Raw genomic sequence first — 24,473 nt, forward strand, 5'->3', positions numbered from 1 at the left:
GCGTTGAAGGAAATGTTTGATAGCCTTCAAACCGTCATCTGTTGGAATGTTAGTATACAGTGACGAAACATCCATGGAGAAAAGTAGACGATGAGGTTCATCCCCTTGGAAGTTGAAATCTTTGAAGAGCCGAATGGCATCTGATGAGTCCTTCACATAAGTAGGGAGCTTGGTGACCAGAGGGGAAATAATGCTGTCTAAATACTGGCTAATTAGCTCTGTAGGGCAGTTGATGGTGGAAACGATAGGACGTCCAGGATTATCAACTTTGTGGATCTTCAGGAGGAGATAGAAAGTAGCACATTGCGGGTTATCTTGGATGAGATTGGCAGCATTCGAGGGTAAAGCTCCTGCATGTATGAGTTCTTTAACGGTCCTAGAGATGTTGTCTTGTTGATCAGGAGTAGGATCGGTTTCCAGTCTTGAGTAGAACTCGTCGTTAGACAACTGTCGCATTGCTTCCTGAACATATAAATCACGTCTCCATACTACAATGGCTCCACCCTTGTCGGCAGATTTGATCACATACTCTTTGTTGTTGCGAAGCTGTTTGATAGTATGACGATCTTGGGGGGTAACATTAGCAGAAGCAGAGGTGTCCGATTTCAAGATGTTACCAATGTCAGTCCTACACTTAGTAATGAATACATCAAGAGATGGGTGTTTGCCTTCTGGAGGGTTCCAAGATGATCTACGTGGCTTCAGAGCATCGAACGGATCAAGCTCATACTCTTGACCGTTGTCATTCTGAGTAACATCGTCATCTGATTCCTTGTAGAAATGAGCTTTAAGACGCAACCGATATATATATATATACAAGGAGATCTTGAGAGGTTAATACTGTCACTCTACTGTATACTGGTCACTTATCAATGATTCTGACCTATCCGTACCACTTGTAGTAGGAGAAGGTCCAGAGGGGCGTGGATTCACAGGGCGATTGCCTAGGACTTAGGGTTCAGCAGATCCCTGATAACTTAGAAAGTATAAAAATTAATTAACATCCAATTCATATAATCACTCACCACTGCAATTACCAAATCCATCTTCATTATCTTCAAGAATCAATCATTGACTTTGTCATTATCAGCAGTTGGTTCTTCCCCTTTATGGCAAGGGTTATGAGATTTGGTTTGCTCATTTTATAACTTGAATGGTGACTATTTCTGAGACGACATCTGATATGGCCTTTTAGATATCCATCGTGCTCGTGACATGACGGTTCAACAAGTGCGTCTGTTTTTTCATGAAACTATCCCAAGTATGGCTAGAGTCACTCTTCGTATTGTCTTCAATGGTGTTGATATGTGGATGCCATTGATGCAGCTAGTGCAATCCATCACAGAGCCAGTAGCTTAGACACGTAATGCCACAAAAACTTGGAGACTGGGGGGCAGTGCGTAATTCCTTCGTGTTTCATGGCCGATTCTCACTGATTGGCGGTTAATTAAGTGAAGGCATCCCTGCCTGCTGATCTTATTCAATTTGAATATTTGTTCGTCACTGTATAGGTCTAAGGGATGCCTTCTCTCTCTTCACTAGTATACTATTAGGCTTATACACGTCATGAAGTAGAATATTTGCATAGAATAAAACTCACTTCGCCATCGGGATATTGAAGTTCAGATGACATTTCATCATGTTGTGGTAGCTGTATATGGTGCCGTGCAATGTCGAAAAGGAAATCGGCTACAAGATGGGTGTGCCGGAATGCTGCAGATGTTGATAATCCGTCACTTCTCCCAACTTCCTGGTAGTACGTAACCACCTCCTGCTACATAATCGAGCAATGTCATCAACATGTGCTCTGATTTCGCGATACCGCGGAGAGCCCCGCCCCCCTCCATGCATTAAATTCCATCCCCAGCTCTTCAATCTGCCTTTCGTCAAGGCGAAGATAACTTTTCGTTGATTCCTCGGTAGAGCACGGCTTCCTTATTTTGTTCGGCTCTCTCTCTCTGTATATCATACAGGAATATGTTTTCATCATCGGCAAGTTTGGTTAAAAAGCAAAATGTTTTTATTTCCCAGGACTGCTTCAGATTTTCCTTTCAGGCTTTCAACATTGTGATTAAAGCATCAATCTGCTAAAACTTTGTTTAATTTAGTAAGATGTCTGTGTGACATGTAAATCAACCAAACGTCCTGCCACGCCATCATGGTGATGTGGGCCAACATCGATCTTCATCCTCCGGCCTCTTCCGAAGCATCCAGTCCTGGCAAGTTGAGCTCTCTTCGACTAATGGAAATGTTCCACTAAATTGCACAGGCAACAATGAGGGGAAATACTGTCTTCAGATGGACACTTAGAAGGTTGAGGCATGGGAAACGCCGCTTCCACATGCCGAATGTCCGCTCAATGATAGACCTTCCTCTCTTGTGTGCAAAATTCCCTATTGACTGACAAACTTACTTACACGATTGCAGTGATTTAGGGTGTAACTTGTAAGGGAGTCAGGGAGGAGTATGTAATGTAATGGGCAATTTGAATTCTACAACATTCATATTCGTACTATCGTATCCTAGGTTTTAATTTCAATTTACATTAATTTGAATTTAAAGTACCTCAATCTGAACGGTTCCTCTTCGTAATCCTCAAAGGGATTTCCCCTATCCCGGAGGCCTCTGGCCGGTTGTTGTAGGCCTACATCATTTGCAGCTGCTTGCTCCAGCTCCTCCTCTAGCTGCTCCAGCTCAAGATTGTGCTGAAGCAGCACCAAATTGTGCAGCATTTCAGCCATATTTACATTATTTTTACTGGAGTGAATATAAAATGAAACAAATGTTAAAACAATTGTGTGTTTTTTCAAGCATAAATCAACTTCTAAATATTTTTTAAAAGAAAGATATGTGGACTTTTTTTCTTCAATTACGTATAATTTCAAGTATCCGCCATTAGTATTTCCTCTAGTTTTTGAAACTCTTTTGCACTATGTTAAGTTTTTAAGTGTTATCACTATGTTGAAACACAGCCAAGATGAATGTGTTCCTTAGTCCTTACGTTGTTTGGATGGAGTAGTTTGGATGCCTCGTATGTCTCCCCGCTTTGCTCTGCCTAGATAAGATGTGCTGGCTTCGGAGACTATTCGGAGGTGTGTCAAACGTCAAACCAATGAGAGTGCAACTAAGCGAGATTGACAGCTCGACGCTCCTTATTTATACTCTCCAGGGCTGCTTAGTCTTTAATTACGTGCAGCATAAAACAATGCTGATTGGTAATTAAACTTACGCGGGTGTGTGCTTCATACAAGTCTCCAAAAGACGACATGCTGGAATCTCGATCAATCATGACGTCTTGTAACTCTGCCATGGTCAACTTGATGGGGGCTACCTCCTGAACAGGTACTTTAATGGTGAGTTTGGGGCATTTAACTGCCAGTTCCTGTTCCCTAACGGCTATCTCTTGGAGTTGTAGGTAGGGGATCGATCGGAGTTGTTGGTGGGGGATCAATCGGAGTGGTATGGTTGTGGGCGGGAGACGTCACTAGAGAATCGTCCTTGCCGAAGTCGTCGACTAAAGATGACATACTGCAGTTCAAGTCTACCTCCAAGTCCTCTAACTCTGCCATGGTCAACTTGATGGGGGCTACCTCCTGAACAGGTACTTTAATGGTGAGTTTGGGGCATTTAACTGCTAGATCCCGTTCCCTAACGGCTATCTCCTTCCCCTCCCTGTTGTTTCTTCGCTTCCTCTTCTTCTCTTCTCCCTTCTTGATCTTTTCCTGGTACGCAACTGTGGCCTTCCCAAAGAGGCAGGATCTGGTCTCCGAGGCTGCCCTTTCCTCCTTACGGGTGTAGTGCCTCTTCAAAGCACCAAAAGACGCACCCTCATAATCGCAGTATTCACACTTGTCAGTTAATGGTATATGGTGAGTATTCTCTAGATGTATATGTAAGCTTGACTTGGTAGTAAAACCATTAGGGCACAATTTGCAGAGGTGCATCATCCTGAAGATTTATATAAAAGAAACATTTGTTGAAAACAGCAATAAGAACTAACATCATCATTCCAGGTATCTGCGGGGTGTACGCTTAGTTCTTGCCGGATTCAATCGTCTAGTTTGCAGCCAGTTCCTTGGTGCTTCTCCATTATACCTCTTCAACCTATCATAGTGAATTACCTTGGGTTTGGGCTTCTCAGACTTTTGAATACGGTAGACAACATCAGATAGCCGGTGAGTAACCAAGTATGGCCCTTCCCATTTGTACACTCACTCAGGGCAGATTCCTTTCTACCTGTGTATTCCAGATAACCAGACCCAATCTCTATACTGCATGTTGGAGTTGGAGATGGCCTTTTAAGTAAAAGACCAATTGATTTGAAGGAACGTCCCCCTTGATCTCTGCCTAACTTGATCCATATTTAATCTTTAGGGATTCTTCCATTGTGAGAATCAGACTTATGTCATTCTGAAAAAAAATTCTCCTTCTTCTTCTCCCTTTACTTTCATTTTATCTTTTTCTTTCAAACCATCACACGTGAATCTCTTTGCAGCATAAATCAACTTCTGAGTGAGAAAAAAAAAATAGGGAAGAAAATGATATGCGGACATTGTTGTTCAATTATGTATAATTTAAGTCCCCCCACACTCACACACACACAAACAAACAAACATGCACACACATGCCATACTCCCTAACCAGAAACTGGCAAAATGACTATATGCCTTCCCCTCTTTGTAGTCTCTCATTATTCTTCCCTCTAGTGATGCAGGGTCCTTATCCAGTAGGTACACACAAATGTCTCTATACATAGTAGACGGCCAGTTTTGCATGCCTCCCCCCCCCCCCCCCCCCCCCCCATCCATCCATCCATCGTCCAGTTCCTGTCTACTTTGGATGGCTGAACAGCTACCCCCAGCATCAAGGCAGAGAACACCCATGCAATAATGACTCCTCGATTTCCAAGCTTGAGTCTCCTCCTCGTAGAAAGTCACGTAGCGCTTCTGTTGTCCATTGTGAAATGAGCTCTCTCGTAGCATCTACGTCATCTTCTGATTCATCGGCCATAGTGTTTGATGATGCTGCAACTGATAAATAAATGGAAAAAGACAATCAAATTTAAGTTTGTGACCACAAGAATAACTGTAACAAAAGAACCCTTATCACTTCTTCAACACTAGATCATGTAGATCCATGTAGATGCTCAAGTTGAGCTCATCGATATCAGACTATTGTATCCAGATCCAGATCGACAAATCTATCGTTTTCATTGCCTCTTTACTTTTTACATTTATGATTTACTTGCAATCACTAACTGTTGGCCATTCTAGTATTCCATTATCAATTATGTATATATACACAATTCTCATTTTACTGAACATTTGGTTAACTTCTACCTAAAACACAAGTGTTTAGCAGCTTCAAAGGCAATCAGTCGATTTAAAATGCACACATATTTGAACATACGGGACAAGGCCTACGTTTACTAAATTTGGACCCACTCTCATTAGACATTAGCCCACTTCATGTCGTATTATCAGCTTTATTCGTCTTAAAAATAAATAACCACAAACTTTGGTTTCTTACCGTACAAATGATACTGGATTGAAAAAAAATCACTGCAGAATAGCGGATTCTGTACAAGATTATGATGTTTATTCGACAGGATAAGAATCCCGATGTTGACAATGGAACAGCTGACGATAATAGCTGTTCGCGAGAAGGTGAACATTTATTCTTTACAAGAATTATGTCCCATCATGCTTTGCTATGAAACAACCGTAAGGCACGTATTGGGGGATATCCTTATATATACTCTAGCAGGAGTGGCTGTGGATTATTCATCGACCAGTCATTAAGTTCGTGACCAGTGTAGGACTCTAAACGATGAAGATGAGCAACCTTAATTGGGCTGACAATTAGCCAATTGCTATATGCTGTACACAACATCTCATAGTCTATCAATAACCTTCTTCTTCTTCTTCTTTCGTATGAGGTAGTAGTATCATATATCAAGTTATTTCTTGAAGCTGGGTAAGCCAGTTGACTTGTGCATCGTTTGGGCTTGACAGATCAGTCATCCCGTCATGAGGTTTGAGAACAAGGTAGTTGTAGATGACATGGTCTGCCGTCTGCTCATCTGCACCACAGATGCATGCTGGTGATTCCCGAAGTCCCCAACGGTACATACTGGCGTTGAATCTTCCAACCCCAGTTTGCAGCCTATTGAGTGTTACCCAGTTCCTCCGAGGTAGCTCAGAGCCAGCCAGAGCTTTAGTGCTAGGGGGAACTTTTCCCATTCTTGGATTAGGCTGAAGTCTGATCTGCTGAGGGCGGCTGCATGTTGGGAGAAAGGTTGACGCGATTGAAGGCGTTGGCGACCTAGATCTTGGGATTCTGTCGTTATTTTGTGTAGGGGGTGATCGTCACCAGCAAGGGATTTGTTTGTCAGCTTGTCTGTCAGATTCTCTCGGCGTAGCCTTAGTGGTACAATTCCTGCAAGGACTGGGAGGATATCTGTGGGTCAATAACCATGTCAGGACCACTCAGTTTTGGGTATACCCTTCGTTTGTGCTGAACACCATCTTAAGTGAGGTATCACTATCATACATCTTAGCCAGCTTTTCAGCATCCAACTCCAGTTGATCCCTAGCGATTTCACATGCATCTCTATTTCTATCTCGACGTTGCTCTTCATCATCCTTCTTTTGTTCAAGGTAACTGCGGGAGGCCAGCTGAAAGTTTAGGTACTTAGCTTCCCTGCGATGGTTGGGATGGTTTCTGGTGGAGTGTTGAAAGGGGAGAATACACCTGACCAAGAACAAGACTTCAAACAGGATAGTTTAAGTTAAAACAACAATAATAATAGCTTTATTCTAAGACTCTTGAGAAATACGCAAAATTATCTATATTTGATTTTTTTGTTGTGTGTGTGTGTTTGTGTATGTGTGCGTGTGCGTGTGTGTCTGTGGTTGTTAAAGTGTTTATAAGTGGAGGGAGGGGTGGGCCATGGGCTAATAAGAACCGAATGATGGGATTGGGATGGGTTCTCTGTTGGGAGAATCACCAACTCACTGGAGGTTTGCTTTTTGTTATACTTTTTTCTATTTTCCAACTTATAATAAAAAATAAAAATGTGTCGCTTGTAAAGAACTGTAAAAAATGAACAACTGTCCCCATCAAAATTTGATGTTTTGAACCCCAAAATAGGAGTAAAATCATACATTTTCTAAGATATTATTGGATAGATAAGGATGTAATCTGTCCATAGTCACCAAGTTCAATGATATATTTTGAAGTTGATTCACACTTGACCAGTTCACAAAACTTTGAACCAACCACAGAACATGAACTATCTTGGAATGGCCAATAGAGGGCGCGTGACATTTTTCTGATTAGGATCTTGTTGGCACTGGGAGTGTTATCTTTGGAAGTCAATAACTTTTTAGTTAGAGAAGTAATGAATATGAAATTTTCACAGTGTAATAAATGAATATAAATGCATTTTTTTACAGTAATTCTTTAGGATTTTCATTGTTTCCTCTTTATTTACAGATACGAACAAAAAGTGATAAATTATGATTTTAGTGAAAAAAGTCAAAAAATTACATTTTAAACCCTAAAAAAGGTTCAAAATATCAAATATTATAAATAATCATATCATGTGATAGATAATTTCATTATCTTTCCAACAGCATTTTCCCCCTCGATGTGGGTAGGGACGCCATTTTGCCGCCAAACTAGCGGCACACATACAATTTAGTGCGCGCGTCCATTTCTCTTCATGAATATAATTGGATGTAAGTGCAGTGACTGTCGTCCGCGCGTCGGAGAGAATTTCGATCGACCGTACGTGCAGTGGTAAACTGGAAGATAGACCATTTTACCATCAGATAGCAATGATTAAAATATCTCAGTTAAGAAGGTTAAAAGGTTTATGTAAAAGATCGCTTTTTACCTCCAAACGATATTACCGACAATGGGCTAACTCAAAGATAGACCGTTTTACCATCAAATCTGGAGGAAAAATACAAAAAAGTACCAAGATAGCGGAAATTATCTCTAAAAGAAGACATGATGGGATTTTCTCGATAGCACCATTGGAAAGAGCGCCCTCCCATTACCCGGAAAGTGAATTTACCTCAAAAAGTCAATTTTTTTAGTTAGACCGCTTTACAATCTGACGGCCGTCCAGCCCGTCCCATTGTCTCAAATTGACAGTGTACACAGGTTAAAGTAAGTTCCGTCTTATGTTGGAGGGCCATGTGCCATACCATAAGCCCTATCTTTCGGTACATCGCACAGTGGAACATCTGCTCGGCCAAAAGGGTGAGGCGATGCAATATCTTGCTGTTCGTAGTACTTTGGATGGATTTTTACATGAAAGCCCCAACAATTTATGTTATCAATGCTACATGTAAGAGATTCATTTACTTTACAATATGTGAATGAGGTAATTGATTTTGTGACAGCACTTTTGTACTTGTGGTTATTTAAACAAGAATGCATGACATATGTTTTCTTTTATTTGCTGATACACATTGATGTGATTTATTGAGAGGTACATATAATGTCATTTGGTTTGATATTAAAAATATGGCTTTTTTATATATGTTTTTGCAAATAGAATATTAGAAGATTCTGAGGTTGTAACTTCACGCTCTGTACAATTTGTGGTATAGACTGTGTTAACTATGTGCCAATCGAATATCAAAAAAAGAAAGGGGGATATAGACAAGGTACAGTGATAGACCTCTGTCGCACACACCGCAATCAGTGGCCTTATGAATGTGCATTCAATTCACCAAGTAAGACGCATTTTATTTACATGTAATGATCTTATCTCTCTGTGCAAAAGAATTAAATATGTTTTGATTTTGATATGTGATTGTCTATCTAGAGCCAGAAGGGCATTAACTCATACACTTTATAACGCAGAGTAAAGGCCTTTTTGGCTCTCAACAGGTTACAACAAGCCTAGCTTTTCTGAGATTCCCTTTTTTCCCCTCTCAGTTAAATCGAGCAATATCAAATAATTTTTCTTATTCTCAAACTTAAATGTACTCTGTAAACTTATTTGATTACGAACATACTTGTCAGTATTTCGTTACTTGTATAATTCATTTGTATTGTATTACTGTAAGGTTTATATACCGGTATGTCATTTAATTTGTGGATATTTGAGTGGAAAATAAATCAAATCAAATCAAATAATTCCTGTCCTTAATAACAACAACTTGAATTGCAGTGCAATGTTTTCTAGATATACATGTGTATATATTTATTGAATTTTCTTCGACAAATCATTGATTCCATGTTTTTTACATCTCGTTTTCTGTATGTTGATCTAGTGCAAGGATTTTGAATGTAAATAATTGAAATATTTATATCTTTATACTTCATTTTTGTGTACATTTGCTTTCAATATATTGTATTTTCATGAACAACGCAATCCGTCCACATGAAATATTTCTTCTACATTATTTTCTTTCTTGTCGAATCAAGAGTATTTTGCTAATTGTCTGTCCAATAAAGAAAAATATATTCATTATAATTTATTGCTTTGTTTTTTGTTGCCCTTATTTAATTGTCATCTATACTTTTGTTGATTAATAAACTATTTATTTGTAATCTCATGTATCGTCTGTTTGGAGCCAATTCATGTCAACATTAAAAGAAAAAATTCTCTCCCATTTCAATGTGGTTTATTAAAAATACAAATTAGTAGACCAGGGACTAATTGCACAATGTTTACAACTTAAAAATGGACATAAAATGAGATAATCAATTAAAACAAAATAAAGTGTATATAATCATTAGAACTCGAAATAACTGTGCAGAGTAAGTGTCACTCTGGCTTTGCACAGATGTTTATGTCTTTTTTTTAAACTTTTGCCTGGAAAGCAAACGAAGGAAAGGAAAGAACGGGAACTATATTCCAAAATGCCATGTTTATATTTGTCAAATGTGAGAGGGAGTGAAATCAGTTGACAATGTTCGATAATAAAATACTGTTTCAAATTTATGTCATAATGATCAAACTTTATTGAATCAAAATTGAGTTCATCTGTTCAGACTACTAAACCAACTCCAGTGTGACCGGTATTTGACAACATCTGTTTGCCATTCAGTTCATGTATGTTACTGCTTGTCTGTCTGCTATCTGTCTAGCTGTTGGTCTTGTAGACCTGACAGGTTTTTAAAGCCCGTCTGTACTAGTTTGGCCAGAGGGGATTAGACCTCCCTGCAAGGTCACTGACAGGTGGTTATCTCATCAAATCGGCTCTCAATTAACATAAGAAAAGGGGATCATGGGAGACCAACAGGCACTGATTAGGCATTGTTTGCTATATAGAGGGAGCAAGTAGCTATAAGTAGTGCAGTGGGGCTTTAATGAACAAGTGAATCGGAAGCATAATTATGCAGTCTTGGAGGGAAGTCAAAAAATTGTTATTGCAATAGCGCCAGCTAAGTTCACTTTCGTGCAGTGTATTTAGAGTTTAGTGAGCTGTAAAAGAGATTTGGCATTAATAAGTTTATTTGAGAGAAGGGGGGGGGGAGAGTGAGAGTGAGATACACAAACATAAAAGACACAGAAATGCACAACAAAAATAGACAATCCCGTATTAGAAATTAATATAAGAAAAAAGAGAACAATTTAAGATTCAAGACTTTAACAAAACGTCTTCGTAGCCGGCTGGCTGAATATAACTGTGACAATGTTTTACAGATAATAAACAAATATTACAATATACAAATGAAAAGATATTTTTCTTCAAACTCTTTACTGGTGTGAACAAAGATATGTTTTTACTCAATAAATAGAACGGATGGTTCATTTCCGATGGATTAGTAATAGTTTCCCCTTATGATCAGTATTTGGAAAAGTCCTTCCGGTGAATTTCCAACACTCATGCGATGTTTCGTGAAAGTTCTTGAAACTTGTTACAGCATAATCGTCAAGTTTTGGTCTACTTATAGACCTTGTTTCCCACTCATTATAACGGAAGTCTAAACAACCACCACTATTCAAAATATAATTCATGCAACATTTAGAAAGAATACCCCTCCCCCTCTACCGCTCCCCCTGCCCCTGAAAGAAAAGTAAAAAATAAATCGTCCTTTCTTTCATGAAATGCAACAGGACAGTCAGCTTGTTTCCGCAGATTAACTTCCAATAAGTCACTAACTACTAATCCCCTAATTAGACCACCAATGACTAATCAAAAGAAGATTGAAAATAAGGAATGTGGAACGGAAAAAGCCCACCCTTGAAGTCCTGAAGATCCTATAAATCCTATTCGATAGTTTCGAAGCGATTTCGCTGATGATTAAAAGAGAAAGCGAGAGCAGCTGAGGTTATTTTAATTATTTCGCGCTACACGATTAACTACAAAGGACGCCTCGTATAGAAAGTTGAGCCTAGCCCAAGTTGGTCTTTGTAGCGTGATGGGTCCAGGACTGAACATTTGGACCTGGCCTTTGTTAGGGCTTGTAACATGGCTCCGTTACTCGTGCAACCCCAATCCGAAGAATAATGGAAGTTTTAAGTTCCATTCCAACCTAACTAGCGTATAATTAGCGCTTCCAAAAGCCCCTGATTAAGCCATTAAATGCGGTACGATTGAGAGACGAAAGTAGTGATAAAAAGAACAAAAAAGGGGGCACGATAGAGCTAATGGGTCATGTCTCGGGGTTTGTATTGTCCCCCTTCCTCTCTGGAGGCAGTAACTGTTGACAATGCTTACCCCATTCCAAAGCCCTGCAATGACGTATTGGATAAGTCTATCATGTTTAAGAAAGGAAATTAAATTCAAAAGAATCGAAGAAATTGGAGGGTGATGGGGCGAAGGAAAGAAAGTCATTACAATATTCCAATTTAGATGTAACGAAACACGCCCCGACACGAAAACGGACGGAAGGAGCATTATTGTACAATTGTTGTCTCGAAATTGAAGAAATTACCTTTTATTGCGCAATAACTTTTATTGACAATGTTATTTGAATAATCGTGTCTCCGTTTAGAAGATCGGTAATAATTGAAATTACAATTACCATGATGATGATTGTCAAGTCGAGTGGAAGATGAACAACTTCACCCGTTCAAAGCATTTTCCAGAAGTTTTTCCATTTTAAACACCAATAAAAACAGTTATAACCGTTAATACAAGTTTAGTTCTTTAGTACATAATAATTTTAATTATATTTTCGTTCCATTTTGACAAAATAGCACATTCTTTTAAAGAACTGTTCGAGTGCATAAAAGAACAGAAAATAACATATAAGAAAATACCTTTATTGTTTAGTATTTAACCAAAAAATCTTTTGCTAAATACAATTTGTAAATCTCAATATGTGAAGAGATCTGGTATTTTAAATCACTTACTTAATGACACTTTACAATTACTTCAAGACTTTAGTTATTGATCTGATTAAATTTAAACCAATCATAACCGAAGATAGAATAAGAACACTGAAATGCTGATGACATGTCTAGTTTTAAAGCACTGAAGTCTCCATGACAATTAAAAAAAAACGAGCCTTTAAATTATCTGTCCTTTTCTACCCCTTTCTTTCTTTCTTTCTAAAGTCTTCTCCTTGTTTCTCTTTATCTAATTTTGTAAATGAATGATCATCATTAAGAGTCATTGTGGTATCGCCTGAGAACGATAAAGCCCGCGAGAAAGTAGGAAATAGTAATTAAGGAACTGAACGAACCCGGATCGAAGAACGAGAAGCTTTAATATCGATTTCAGAAAACGAAGCATGTCTTCGACAAGTAGCTCATGGCATGCAGTATAACGGGTTGATTTTTATTATCTATCAATCAATAATGGATTAGACGAGTTCATTATTTGAAGGGTTCTTTCAAAACTTTACAAAGTTGATGAACAAACTTAGAAGAATCAAAATGGTCATTGAAACAATGCATATGTTAAAGAAGTTGAATAGAAACAAAACTTCATCATTGAGATTTGAACAAAAGCAGTGTTTTCCGAGAAAGATTTACATCATTATTACATTTAGTCGAGACTGCGAACAGTATCCCCCTACTTTTCAAGTGGTATAATCTTTATTGAGTGGTTTCATCGCGGATCGCGACTCAATGGACCGTGAATTCTTCTAACAACAAAAGCTGCCGACGACCAGCGGCGTGCAATGTAGGATATCAAGCAGATGCTTTCAAAGACCCGACGAACGCAACGCATCGATCTCTACTCTATTCCGGTCTAAAGTTTGTTGAAGCGATCAGCCAAACTGGAACTTTTACTTTTTATCAGTCAACTTGAGCTCTTGAAATGTTATCCTTTGTGTCATTCATGAAATGATGTCGTCTTATCAGACCAGCTATAAATCATCGTGAAGTTTTCCGAGAGGTTTTGAAGCCCACACGAACTTTCCTGTAGTAATTCTGTCATCGGTCTTGGAAGTGGATTGCCTGAAAATGGATCGCTTGGGACTCATAATCGTAACAATTTTAACTCTTATTTCCACAAGACTGAATATTGGGAGAGCAAATACCTTGACAACATGCACTAATGTATATTCAGAACTCAGTCGACTTCAGTTTAGATATTACACGGAAATACCTCAAAACCCTGTAAATGGTAAGTAACTTCTACTTTTAATTTCGTCTAGTTTCAGTCCACTCCGGTAGCGGCAGGCAATCGGCCTCGCCGCGACCCCGCATACATCGGCTTTCAAAACACCAAGGCGCCCGTGTAAAGAGCCTCTGAATGAAAGTTGACACAAGAACAAGCGTGAAAGCGATCGGGCAGCCGTGGGGGTTTCGCTTCTCTCCGCCCGCCTCGTCACTCGCCGCCGTCCGGCCCCTCTTGGTCTGATTTTACCATTACTTCAAGCCAACCCCTGACGTTAGATTACATGCGATGATAGCTTTTTGAGGGTTGTTGTAAAGGTGTAGAATGACATGCATTTGTAGTGGTATTTTCACATTATAAACCCCGCTTTCTTCCATGATCAAGTGAACACAACTTCTGCCACCCAGATTTTCAGCTTTGACTTTTTCTCCTCTTTTAGTTGAGGAATTCAAGTATTTAACATTTTACAATTATGAAGACATCTGTTTTTATTTTATCTCAGGGCAAAATTGATACTTGTGTTTAGATGTACTTTTTTTGGAAAGGTATTTTGAAACTTAGCTTGCTAACAAGAGAGAGAGAGAGAGTTATAGAAAGTAGGCCTATTGTTTGATGAGTTCATAACTTTTTATTTAATGATAGACGCTGTAAATGGAAAACAAAAGATGGAATTCAATTCAAAGTAGGAGTAGGCTTAATACAAGTAAATATTGAAGAAAACTTGGAGAATATTTTTGGACTAATGGAGCCGGAAGGAGAATGTGAGAATGTGTGAGATAAGGAAAATTAAAGTAGGTAGCTAGCCTGCCCATTCAATAAGAGATGCAACAAGGGGATATACCTCAACATATTTTGTGCATTCAGTAATTCTGACATTTGGTTATCAGATGTATTTCTGTGAAAGTACCTGTATTGAGCCACAGACTCTGTCCTGAAGAAGAAAACAAGGAAAACATAATCGAGTAAATTCTCACCAGCCCAACAATGTATGGTTTCAATTATAAGATTTTCATATGTGGTTTACCGTTTTGCCATGGATAAAGAGGGTGGGAGATGGGGCGACAGAGAGAAAGAGGGAGAAAGAGATAGAGAGAAGGAGGGAGGGAGAGAGGGGAGGGGTGTGGCGGCAGAGAGATAGAGAGAAGGAGGGAGTTTAGGAGACAGAGAGAATGAGGGAGGGAGAGAGGGTTGGAAGGGAGGGGAAGGGAGGGGTGGGGCGACAGAGAGAAAGAGGGAAGAAGAGATAGAGAGAAGGAGGGAGGGAGAGAGAGGGGAGTTTAGGAGACAGAGAGAATGAGGGAGGGAGAGAGGGTTGGAAGGGAGGGGAAGGGAGGGGTGGGGCAACAGAGAGAAAGAGGGAAGAAGAGATAGAGAGAAGGAGGGAGGGAGAGAGAGGGGAGTTTAGGAGACAGAGAGAATGAGGGAGGGAGAGAGGGTTGGAAGGGAGGGGTGGGGCGACAGAGAATCTGAGGGAGGAAGAGATAGAGAGAAGGAGGGAGGGAGAGAGAGGGGAGTTTAGGAGACAGAGGGAATGGGAGAGAGGGTTGGAAGGGAGGGGTGGGGCGACAGAGAGAAAGAGGGAGGAAGAGATAGAGAGAAGGAGGGAGGGAGGGGGGCTGGAGAGGGATTTGCTTAGAGAAGAGGGAAGATATGGGACAGAGTCTGAAAAAAACTCATAATACCCCAAATCTTGTTTGAATGGAAATTTCCTGAAACGTTTATTGGTGATCCACATGATTTTTTTCCTGATGATCTCTTAATAGTAGGATGAACTTCTTTTCCTGTTGACACTTACATTAAAGGTAAACCACATTGTTGGATAAACTTTTAGAATTTCCTCTTTGTTGTTATGTTAATCAACTGAGGGTACTTAATAATGTAATCATTATGTAGTTTGTCCTGAAAATCACTTTTGTATTTCAAACTTTGTTCAACCCATGTTCAATCATGATTAATTACAAAATATTGCATTTGTCTACATTGTTGAAGTCCAATACAAACTCTATGTCTATAAGTATGAAAATGAGTTTATTAACCCATAATGACAGAGGTGCATAAAATGTAGGCTACCTGTAGAATGTTTACCAAATTTCTTTGAAACTTAATCTATCTGGCCAAAACTTCACATTTTTCTGTAAGAGTGATCAAAAAATATATTCCCATCTTCAATTCTGGACTTGGATTTTACTTCTGTAAGACTAGAGAATCTTCTAGTTTTATCATACTTTCTCTATAAGAGTGATAGAGGCCATCCATACTATTTTAATAGTATAACCAGGGTTAGCTCTCTGATCTCATTCATTTTTATAACTTCATAAAGTTACAGAATTCTAGGTCATCTATAGTTCTGTATAGAACCTGTATTGTCTCTAATCCAAATTCAAACCCTTTAAAATCTTTTGTCTCGCACTAAACATAAACTGCTGAAGGGTCGACACAACTTTCATACTGGCCCACATCTGTTTGAAATCAAGTGGGAATGTCTAGCCCTTGGTTGTGTTGCGACCAGACCGGTTTTCCTCTCTCACTTTTGTTCCGCCCCCATCTGGAAGTTTGTATTTTTAGTTCATTAACTGCAGTTTCCTACGTTTCTGCCCACAGACTTTGTTTTATGTTTAAAATAATCATTTTTTAAAAAGCAGACGTTGATACAATGGAAGTGTGGTTGATTTCACATGACGTTGTGTTTCAATTTCCTTGAAAAAGCTGTCTGCATGCAGCAGATACCAGCAGTTTGAAACAATTTTGAGTAAAACATGTTATTCTTATTACTCATACCTTCATGATACAATGTAATTGTACTTTTATGCATCCCATCAAGAAATGATTTTTCTTTGTAGCTGCAGCACATGTAAGAAAGAGCATAGGAAAATGTTGCCTATTGGAGCCAATGTGTGCAGCAGATACCCCTAATTTCAAATAATTTTGGAATTGTTTAAGCTACATTGTAGTTAATATTATACTACTCATATATGCAAGACGAGGCATGGACAATGTACTTGTCACTCATAAGTTTGTTGTATTTTTTTGATGCATTTCAAATGAAAAGAGATGACTTTTCGAGATGCTACACATAAAAAGTGCAACATCATTCTGGGTACCAGTAAACTTGTTAAACTGAAAGCCTGTCAAACTTCATGTGAGATAGTTTTACAAAAGAGACTTGTGAACATACAATCCATGGAACATTCTTTGATCTAACAATCAAATTGAAAAGAGAAAAATCCTGTCATTCTTGTGCTGCCACTACCCAAAATCCAAGACCAAAAATTTCCCAGCATTTGCTTGCACGCTCCCAAGGTGTAGATCTTTGTGACCGACTTTTTATAGATCTGTCAGCGACTCCTGTGACAGAAATAACTTTAAATGCATTAATTTGTGAACAAATTGACAAATGTATTCTTGTCAACGTCAATTCAAGTTAGCGGGACTGTTGTGAGAAATATTGAATAGGTAGGATCTTTGCTCAACACACTTCGTGATAACAATGCAATGATGGATGCGAGCCATCAGAATTCGGCATTGACAAGCAGGTGAGAAGTCCGCCACAAAAGGGGCCCCAAAAAATGAAAAATAAGTTTGTTTGAATTCGCTAGAACCTGCCTCAAGGTGAACTCAGCTTAGAATTTATGGTGTCAGGAGCTTATTCACATCGATGAAATTTTGGCTTTGCGTTTTTATGAAGAAAATAGAGAAATTGTACAAAAAATAACAGGACTTTTAGCAGAAAGATTTATAATTTATTACTCATTCATCACTCATTCGCAATAACTTTTCTTTCAAATCAAATTTGTCTTTTTTGGTCAGATCTTTATCTTTGATTTAATACAATTGCTGTTTCTTTAGGATGATACCAAATAGAATTATTTTTTGGTTTGATGGGAACAAATTTATATAACTTTGGTAAATTCAAAAGCACAATTTATAATATTTGTCAGGGGTATTCAATTTGTCTTTGAAAAGCCTTTACAACCTGATCTTTGTACATATATGAAGTTAACTATACAAAAAAGTATCAAAAATATTAATCCCTAGATTTATGAGATTCTTCGGAGTTTTTGACACATTCCCGATGACAAATTCCATCATCCTACTTTTCCCCTGTTCTCTATTCCTTCTAATTCTCTTTTGAAATATGTTTCTTTGCTTTTACAGTTTGTATCCCTTCCATCTTTCTTCTCATAGTTCCACCTCTTTATCTTACAGCCTCCCTCTCTCTGTTTCTTTCTGTTTCTCTCTCTCTCTCTCTTTCACTGTTTTTCTCTCTCTCATTCACTCTGTTTCTCCCTCTCTCTCTCTTTCACTGTTTTTCTCTCTCTCATTCACTCTGTTTCTCCCTCTCTCTCTCTTTCACTGTTTTTCTCTCTCTCATTCACTCTGTTTCTCCCTCTCTCTCTCTTTCACTGTTTTTCTCTCTCCCATTCACTCTGTTTCTCCCTCTCTCTCTCTTTCACTGTTTTTCTCTCTCTCATTCACTCTGTTTCTCCCTCTCTCTCTCTTTCACTGTTTTTCTCTCTCTCATTCACTCTGTTTCTCCCTCTCTCTCTCTCTTTCACTCTGTTTTTCCTCTCTCATTCACTCTGTTTCTCCCTCTCTCTCTCTTTCACTCTGTATCTCTCGTCTCTCTCTCTCTCTCTCTCTCTCTCTCTCTCTCTCTCTCTCTCTCTCTCACTCTGTATCTCTTCTCTCTCTCTCTCTTTATTTCTCTCTCTCTCTCTCCCTCTTTCTAACTCTTTCTCTCTCTCTCTACACTCATCTCCCTCTCTTTACTTTGATACTTCTTCCCCTTGGTACCTTCTCTATTTCTCCCCATGTCTCTCTCTCTCTCTCTCTCTTTCTCACCCTCTTTTCTTCAATGACACACTGAAGATGTTCTGTTTGATTTTCTGGTGTCTAAATACTTCCCTTGCAAACACATTATCACATGACTGTCAATATAAGAAAAGGTAATGAAGTTTGCATTCATACCCATTTCAGTATTACCCCCCTCTCTCTCCAGTCTCTATGTATTTACCCCATATTTCAGCCCATTTAAGGGCCATTTCTCTCACTTTACTATCCTATAGCCTTGCAGTGCACAATGGGCTTTGATGAATGTCCTCGCCGGTAAGCAGCCCGGAGGGAGCGTCTTGGTTAGCCCCATCCACGGAGCTCTCTTTCATGAAGACAAATGCCCATTTATCATACCTTTACTCATTTTTCAAAAGGAATGTCATACGCTTGCCCACTTTAAATGACAGAATGTACATTAGGCTTGATCTCTGTCCCATTCGAGGCATCCTGTCGGTAAATGAAGGCAATTGCGAAGAAGAGTGGAATTGATGCTGTACGGCCAGCAGCACGATCCATGGCCCAATGTTCAATTTCAGTGAATGTGTATAGGATGGGATGACATAGCTACTGCGGTGGGGGAGAGGGGGGGGGGGGGGAATGATGCCCCTCCCCCAATCAAGTTGTGAAAACAAATAAAATTAAAAAAAGAAAGGAAAAAGGAACATGATAAGATAAATAACAACACACGGAGCACCTCCTCATCCTACACCCTCTCCCAACCAGCGACTTTATAAAATTATTTTCAATTTGCGAGGAAGTGGTCCCTCAATGGGTGGACTTGCATTACCTGCATGCCATTGTGAGTATGCATCAATAAGTCCATGAGAATTGCAGTCGGTAATGAATGTACATGAACAGTAAATGACACAAGGAAGTCTGGCTGGTTGCACTTATGAAGTTGTAGCAGGCGACCAGGCGCCATACATATTTACATGTCAGCATTTATATATATTTATTTTCATCTGGATAAAAATGGACAGAGGAGAGGGGGGGGGGGTTATAGGGTCAGGGACCCCTTTTTTTGTGATTGTCATATGTTTGGTGTGTTGGTGCCCCCCCCCCCTCTCTCTCTCTCCTTTTCTTTTTTTTTTTTTTGGTTTGAAAAGTGAAAACCTTATAATTCTTTTCAGAGAGTTTTGCTGTTCCCAAATCTGATGACCCTTTTCTTTTTGTTTGTCAATTTTTTTTTGGAATTGGACCCCCTCTTTTTTAAACAAAATTCTAGAGCTGCCGAGATAAGTGTTCAAGGGAATGAGAAATGAAATGTAATTCATTTGTAGACCTACACGAATATTACAGAGTTTCAATACATTAAACTTCATGCTAGTGTAATATTTAAAGCAAACTTCAAAATTCACTACTGGAAATTCACAAAGAATAGGAATTGCTTGGTTTTTGTTTTGCTTTATCTTTCAGTCTGCATTCTTTTTATCTGGGTATTTCCTAATGACAACATTCTTGGCATCAGAAACCCATTGCACTTTGAAACTTCAATAAAGTAATGAGCTTTTTATGACACTGAAAATGCAGAATATTTGACATTGGTTTAGGGCTAATGAGCATTGTATTTGGCCAGTCAACATTGCTTGATAAGAGTTCTCTGTTGAACTTACATGCCGTTCCTTGCCAACGGAGTATGGTTTGCAACTTGTGTGAACAGTTTAATGTAAGTTTACCACAATATTGGTAAAGAGATGGCCAGAGGCTGCACTTAAATGTAGGAGTAAAAAAAAAAGTTGCTACTTTTTCCCCAATTTGAATTACCGGTAGTTCTGTATGATGTTACCATGCACAGTAATGTAGGCTTACATTGCTTAGTTTGTCACTGATTTGGAATGAAATTGATATTCCTCTTGCGTAGAAATTTTACAATAAACAATGTAGATTAATATTCAGATGGAATACAAAACGTGTATATACAGCTCTCATTATACATGTTCATAATTACATACAGCTCAAATACAAAGATGAGAGGGAAAAAATGAAGGGGGTGTATTCAAACAAATGTTAGACAGGGGTTAGCAAGTTGATTTGAGTTTGTATCTCTTTTAATATAACATGTCCTTATAAAATGTTGAATATTGAAAATGTATGCTTCATGTAAAGCCTTACATGTGTATATATGTACTGAATTATTCATAATGCAATATTGGTGAATTGTACATTTCAACATTGTACCATAGAAAGTTGAGGGATGACATCACCCTTTAAGAAATGTCTTAATGAGTTGGTAATGTGACCTCGAGTCTTTCACGGAACAACTTCTAAGCTTCCTTTTGAATTTACTCACCGGTTTCTCTTTTACAATCATCGTTACTTCCCATTGAGAATAAAAATAGTTCATTATTGTCCACGAGATACCAACTCCTACACAAAATCCAATAACTTTGGTGGCCCATGACTCACCCAACCCCAGAATGCAGGACTTTTTGTATCCAAGTATTGATTTGCTGAGAAGTGAAATTCTATTGGGATTAGAGCAGCGATTAAAACGGGTTATTAAGTCAGCAAGTGTCATGTGCAAGACAAAAACAACTCGCTGGGTTATGCCCCAGTTTCGATTTCAGCCGCGGAGAAAGTAAAGCGGGGTAGCAATCAATACATACCTGTGCTCATCATTGCTGGCTTGGAAAATTGAGCATTGTGACGAGATCGCTGCTCAAGATTGACTTCTTATTAAACCAGCAATCATATTAAGGGAATTTGTGAAATCCCATTGTGGGAGCTGTTGTGGGGGCGTGAAGCAGCGACCCAAAAGCTTTCCTCAGTTTTAATCAAAGAGTCTTATCACAGGAACTCTTTGCTTAGGGAGAACTAAAGAAACTTTGTTACCCCAATCCCTGATGGTCCTGTCTGTATAGTATAGCTTACCTCTCCTTTCTCACTTCATCCTCCTTCTCTTTTTCACCTTCCCTCGCTCTCTTTCTCTTTCACTTATACCTTCCCCTATCATAGAGGCCATACCCTATGCTGAACAACCATTTTTTCATTACACTGTGGTTTTGTTTTCTTTTTGAGGCTTGTATTTCTATTAATCCGTCAAGACCTGGTAGGGGTGTATTCTTTGCCCCTTTTGTTGTCCATACCAGCTACCCTCACCTCTCCCTCAACCCCCTGCATGGCTGCTTACCAGTATACAGGTCTATTCACTCTGTTTAGAGACACATTCTGCGTTGCCTGTTTAGCCACAGCCTGCATGGAGTCTCCACGAGGACAGAAAAGGCAGAGCATGGATTCTTTTCCACGTTTTGAAAAGGCAATGGGCACCGACCGAGAAGAGAAATAAAAGACAAGATAAATGAGGAAATTCTTCTGATCCTTCCTAATCCCATACTGGCATACTTCCCTTGCTTGCTCTTTTATTGTAAGTTTTCAGAGCTCAGAGAGGAAAAAAACCAGACCTGCAAGGTTGTTTTTATTAGTCATTTTGTTCCCTCTTTCTTACTCTTATGGTCTTCTTAATCCAGCCCCCACCCCCCACCCCCTCCCCCTCCCCCCCCCAAAAAAAAGGTCATCATCTACTTAATGATCAAAGAAGACTGCAGAAACAGTCGAGAGCACATGCATACAAAAAGGCCTACTGTATAACCATAACCATTTCTTATGCATGTTTGTGTAGCTTCTTCATAATAGTTGCTGAGAACCAGAAGGGTATATTGCCTGATGTAAAATGCTACTTACATGTACATGAACAACTTTTTAGTCCGAAAAGGCATTAATTCTGTGTTATTGTATATGAGTTAGAAATCCTGTTGGTTCCAAACAAACCCATGTTGCTACATGTACACTGTAGCTCTGTAGTCTTCTTCTTTTTTTTTTTTTCTTTTTTTTTTGCGGGGGTGGGGGGGGGGGGGAGGTTGATATTTGCCTTTCATTGATTCATTAGGGATATTCTCAAAGTAATGATTGCTGGTAAGTTAATCGTAAAGAACATACTATTTACTCACATAAATGAAGCTATACATTTGAGAAAGGAGCTTTGTTGCACAGAATGTTCCTCAAACAAAATCTCATGGACACTGAATAGATACTAGTGTACTAAAATCCCCCTGTATGGTCGCACAATTGTTTATTTCCTTTTGTCACTGGATAAGAAATCTCTCCCAGCTCAGGAAGAAAGAAAGAAATGGACAAGTGTCAGGATTTGAAGAAAAAAAGGAATTTTCTCTTTTGTCAGATCCCTTTCTTTCTTCTCGGTATTAGCTTTTAGCTTTTCTTTACCAATTGTACTTCTACACTTCCAATCAACTCCCCTTGGATATTATACAAACAAAACATTATTCTCCATTGAATAATAGGATCCAACAATAATCATGCTCATAGCAGAAATTCTTTCCCTTTTTGGCACTTCCTAATCCCCATTTACAGGGGGAAACTCAGGGGGGCAAGCCTGACCCCGTTTGTATCTTCTAAATAAAGAGCCTTGTCTTCTCCACAATAGAGCAAGACAAGAAGATGGTTAGCAAATAAGGATGGTATTGTTGGTTGGGAATCAGCTTAAAGCTTGATTTTTGTATTTTTCAATATAGGGTGGGGGCATGTTGTGCATCCGTCACATTACATTGCAGGCAGGAGGTACATTCACATTGCATTCTGGCAACAAAACAGTTGTGTTGCTTTTTTGAGGCTGATCTACTTATAATCAAACATACATACATGTACATAAAGTCCCTATAATTCCAATATTTCATCAGCATTTCCTTCTTAAAACCATTTGAAAAAGAACTCATACATTTATGATTATCCCAGTAGATATTTTTCTTTAAAGTTTTCTTTACTTTACCATATTTGGTGCTGTGACTTCGAAATATTCACACATTCATATGATAGAAAATAAAAGGTATTTATAATTTTGTATCGTGGTAATATGTTTAGACACCTGTTAGCATTGACATGAACCTTTATTTTCATCACTCATTTAGAGATAAGTTATAACTCATCTGCACTTTACCTCTTATCCCTTGGAAATTATGAACTGTACCTTTTAATTTATTAGAAGTTTAAAATTCAAGAAATCATTTGTAGGAAACCTTCCCAGGTGAAAAATCATTGTGAGTGGATGTGTAATAATACTGCATTCTTTCTTTAAAAATGGAGTTTTGAGGGAGCTTTTTCTTGGCCCGGTTTCTGCAACCTTGCCATTCTGATCTGATGAATATACTATGCATAATTAAGTAGGACGTAGTTACTGCAATACCAGAATCTTGCATGTGCATGGAATATATGAGTGGTTTAGATTTGCAAAATAATTGGATCACTATCGACACAACCCTGAATCGCTATTCAAACTATACATATTTTGTTGAGAAATGCCGAGAGCTAATTGGTTTAATATCCGAAGCTCTAGCTAATGGAAAAGCGACTCTCAAGTTGTAAATCCCGCTTCTGTCCGTCTCCTGCTGGTTTCAATGGGCAGGTTACCTGTTTTCACACCCACCTCCATGTGAACATATCCGTTTCATTAAAAATTGACACTTTAGAGCTTCGCAGAGGAATGTTATTTCATTTCTATTGTAGCCGTCCAAATTGGACTCACCTGCTAACAAAGGGCGAACGCTTTTACTCATAGTGATAAAGTGATAATGTGTTCTCTTTCTCCCGCCTTCTCTCTCTCTCTCTCTCTCTCTATCTCTCATTATTATTCATGATGCCCACAAATCATACATGAAAGGATTATGTATATTGTAGATATAAGATAAATAATTATGTTTAAAACCCTACACCGTATTTCCTTTTGATTGTATACTCCAATTCTATCCAATAAATAATATCTCTGTAAATGAATGTACATACCGGTATCTGCCAACTTTTCTTCCGCATGTACATATTCTTTGTCTTACAAGTTACAGAGTGCTTTTAAATAGACAGGTTTACTTGCATGTTCAAATTTATGGATGTTTCTTTCCTGGGGACCTAGTGAGGAGGGAAAACATTAACCTGTTCTTAACGTATAAGCTACAATACTTGGAATCCAGTCTGCATACATAACTTGTTGCTTTGTCAGGCAAGCCTTGGGTAAGCCTTCAGGTTGTCAACAACGTTTGTTTAAAAAATATGGATAAAATTTGAATATATGTTTGTATTTTACCATTGTAT

General features: G+C 38.7%; 1 protein-coding gene across 1 annotated transcript in view; it reads left to right on the forward strand.

Moving 5' to 3' along the window:
- Positions 1–13,091: 13,091 nt before the first annotated feature.
- The window catches only part of LOC115917883 (glypican-5-like), a 41,882-nt gene continuing 30,500 nt past the window's right edge, over positions 13,092–24,473 (forward strand). Inside the window, exon 1 of the mRNA XM_030982405.1 lies at positions 13,092–13,550. Within this exon, the coding sequence (XP_030838265.1) occupies positions 13,388–13,550 (163 nt within the window). The 5' untranslated portion in view covers positions 13,092–13,387. The remainder of the gene's footprint in view (positions 13,551–24,473) is intronic.

The sequence above is a fragment of the Strongylocentrotus purpuratus genome, unplaced genomic scaffold, assembly GCF_000002235.5.
Source record: "Strongylocentrotus purpuratus isolate Spur 01 unplaced genomic scaffold, Spur_5.0 spur5_scaffold_12, whole genome shotgun sequence".
In the NCBI taxonomy this organism is placed as follows: Eukaryota; Metazoa; Echinodermata; class Echinoidea; order Camarodonta; family Strongylocentrotidae; genus Strongylocentrotus; species Strongylocentrotus purpuratus.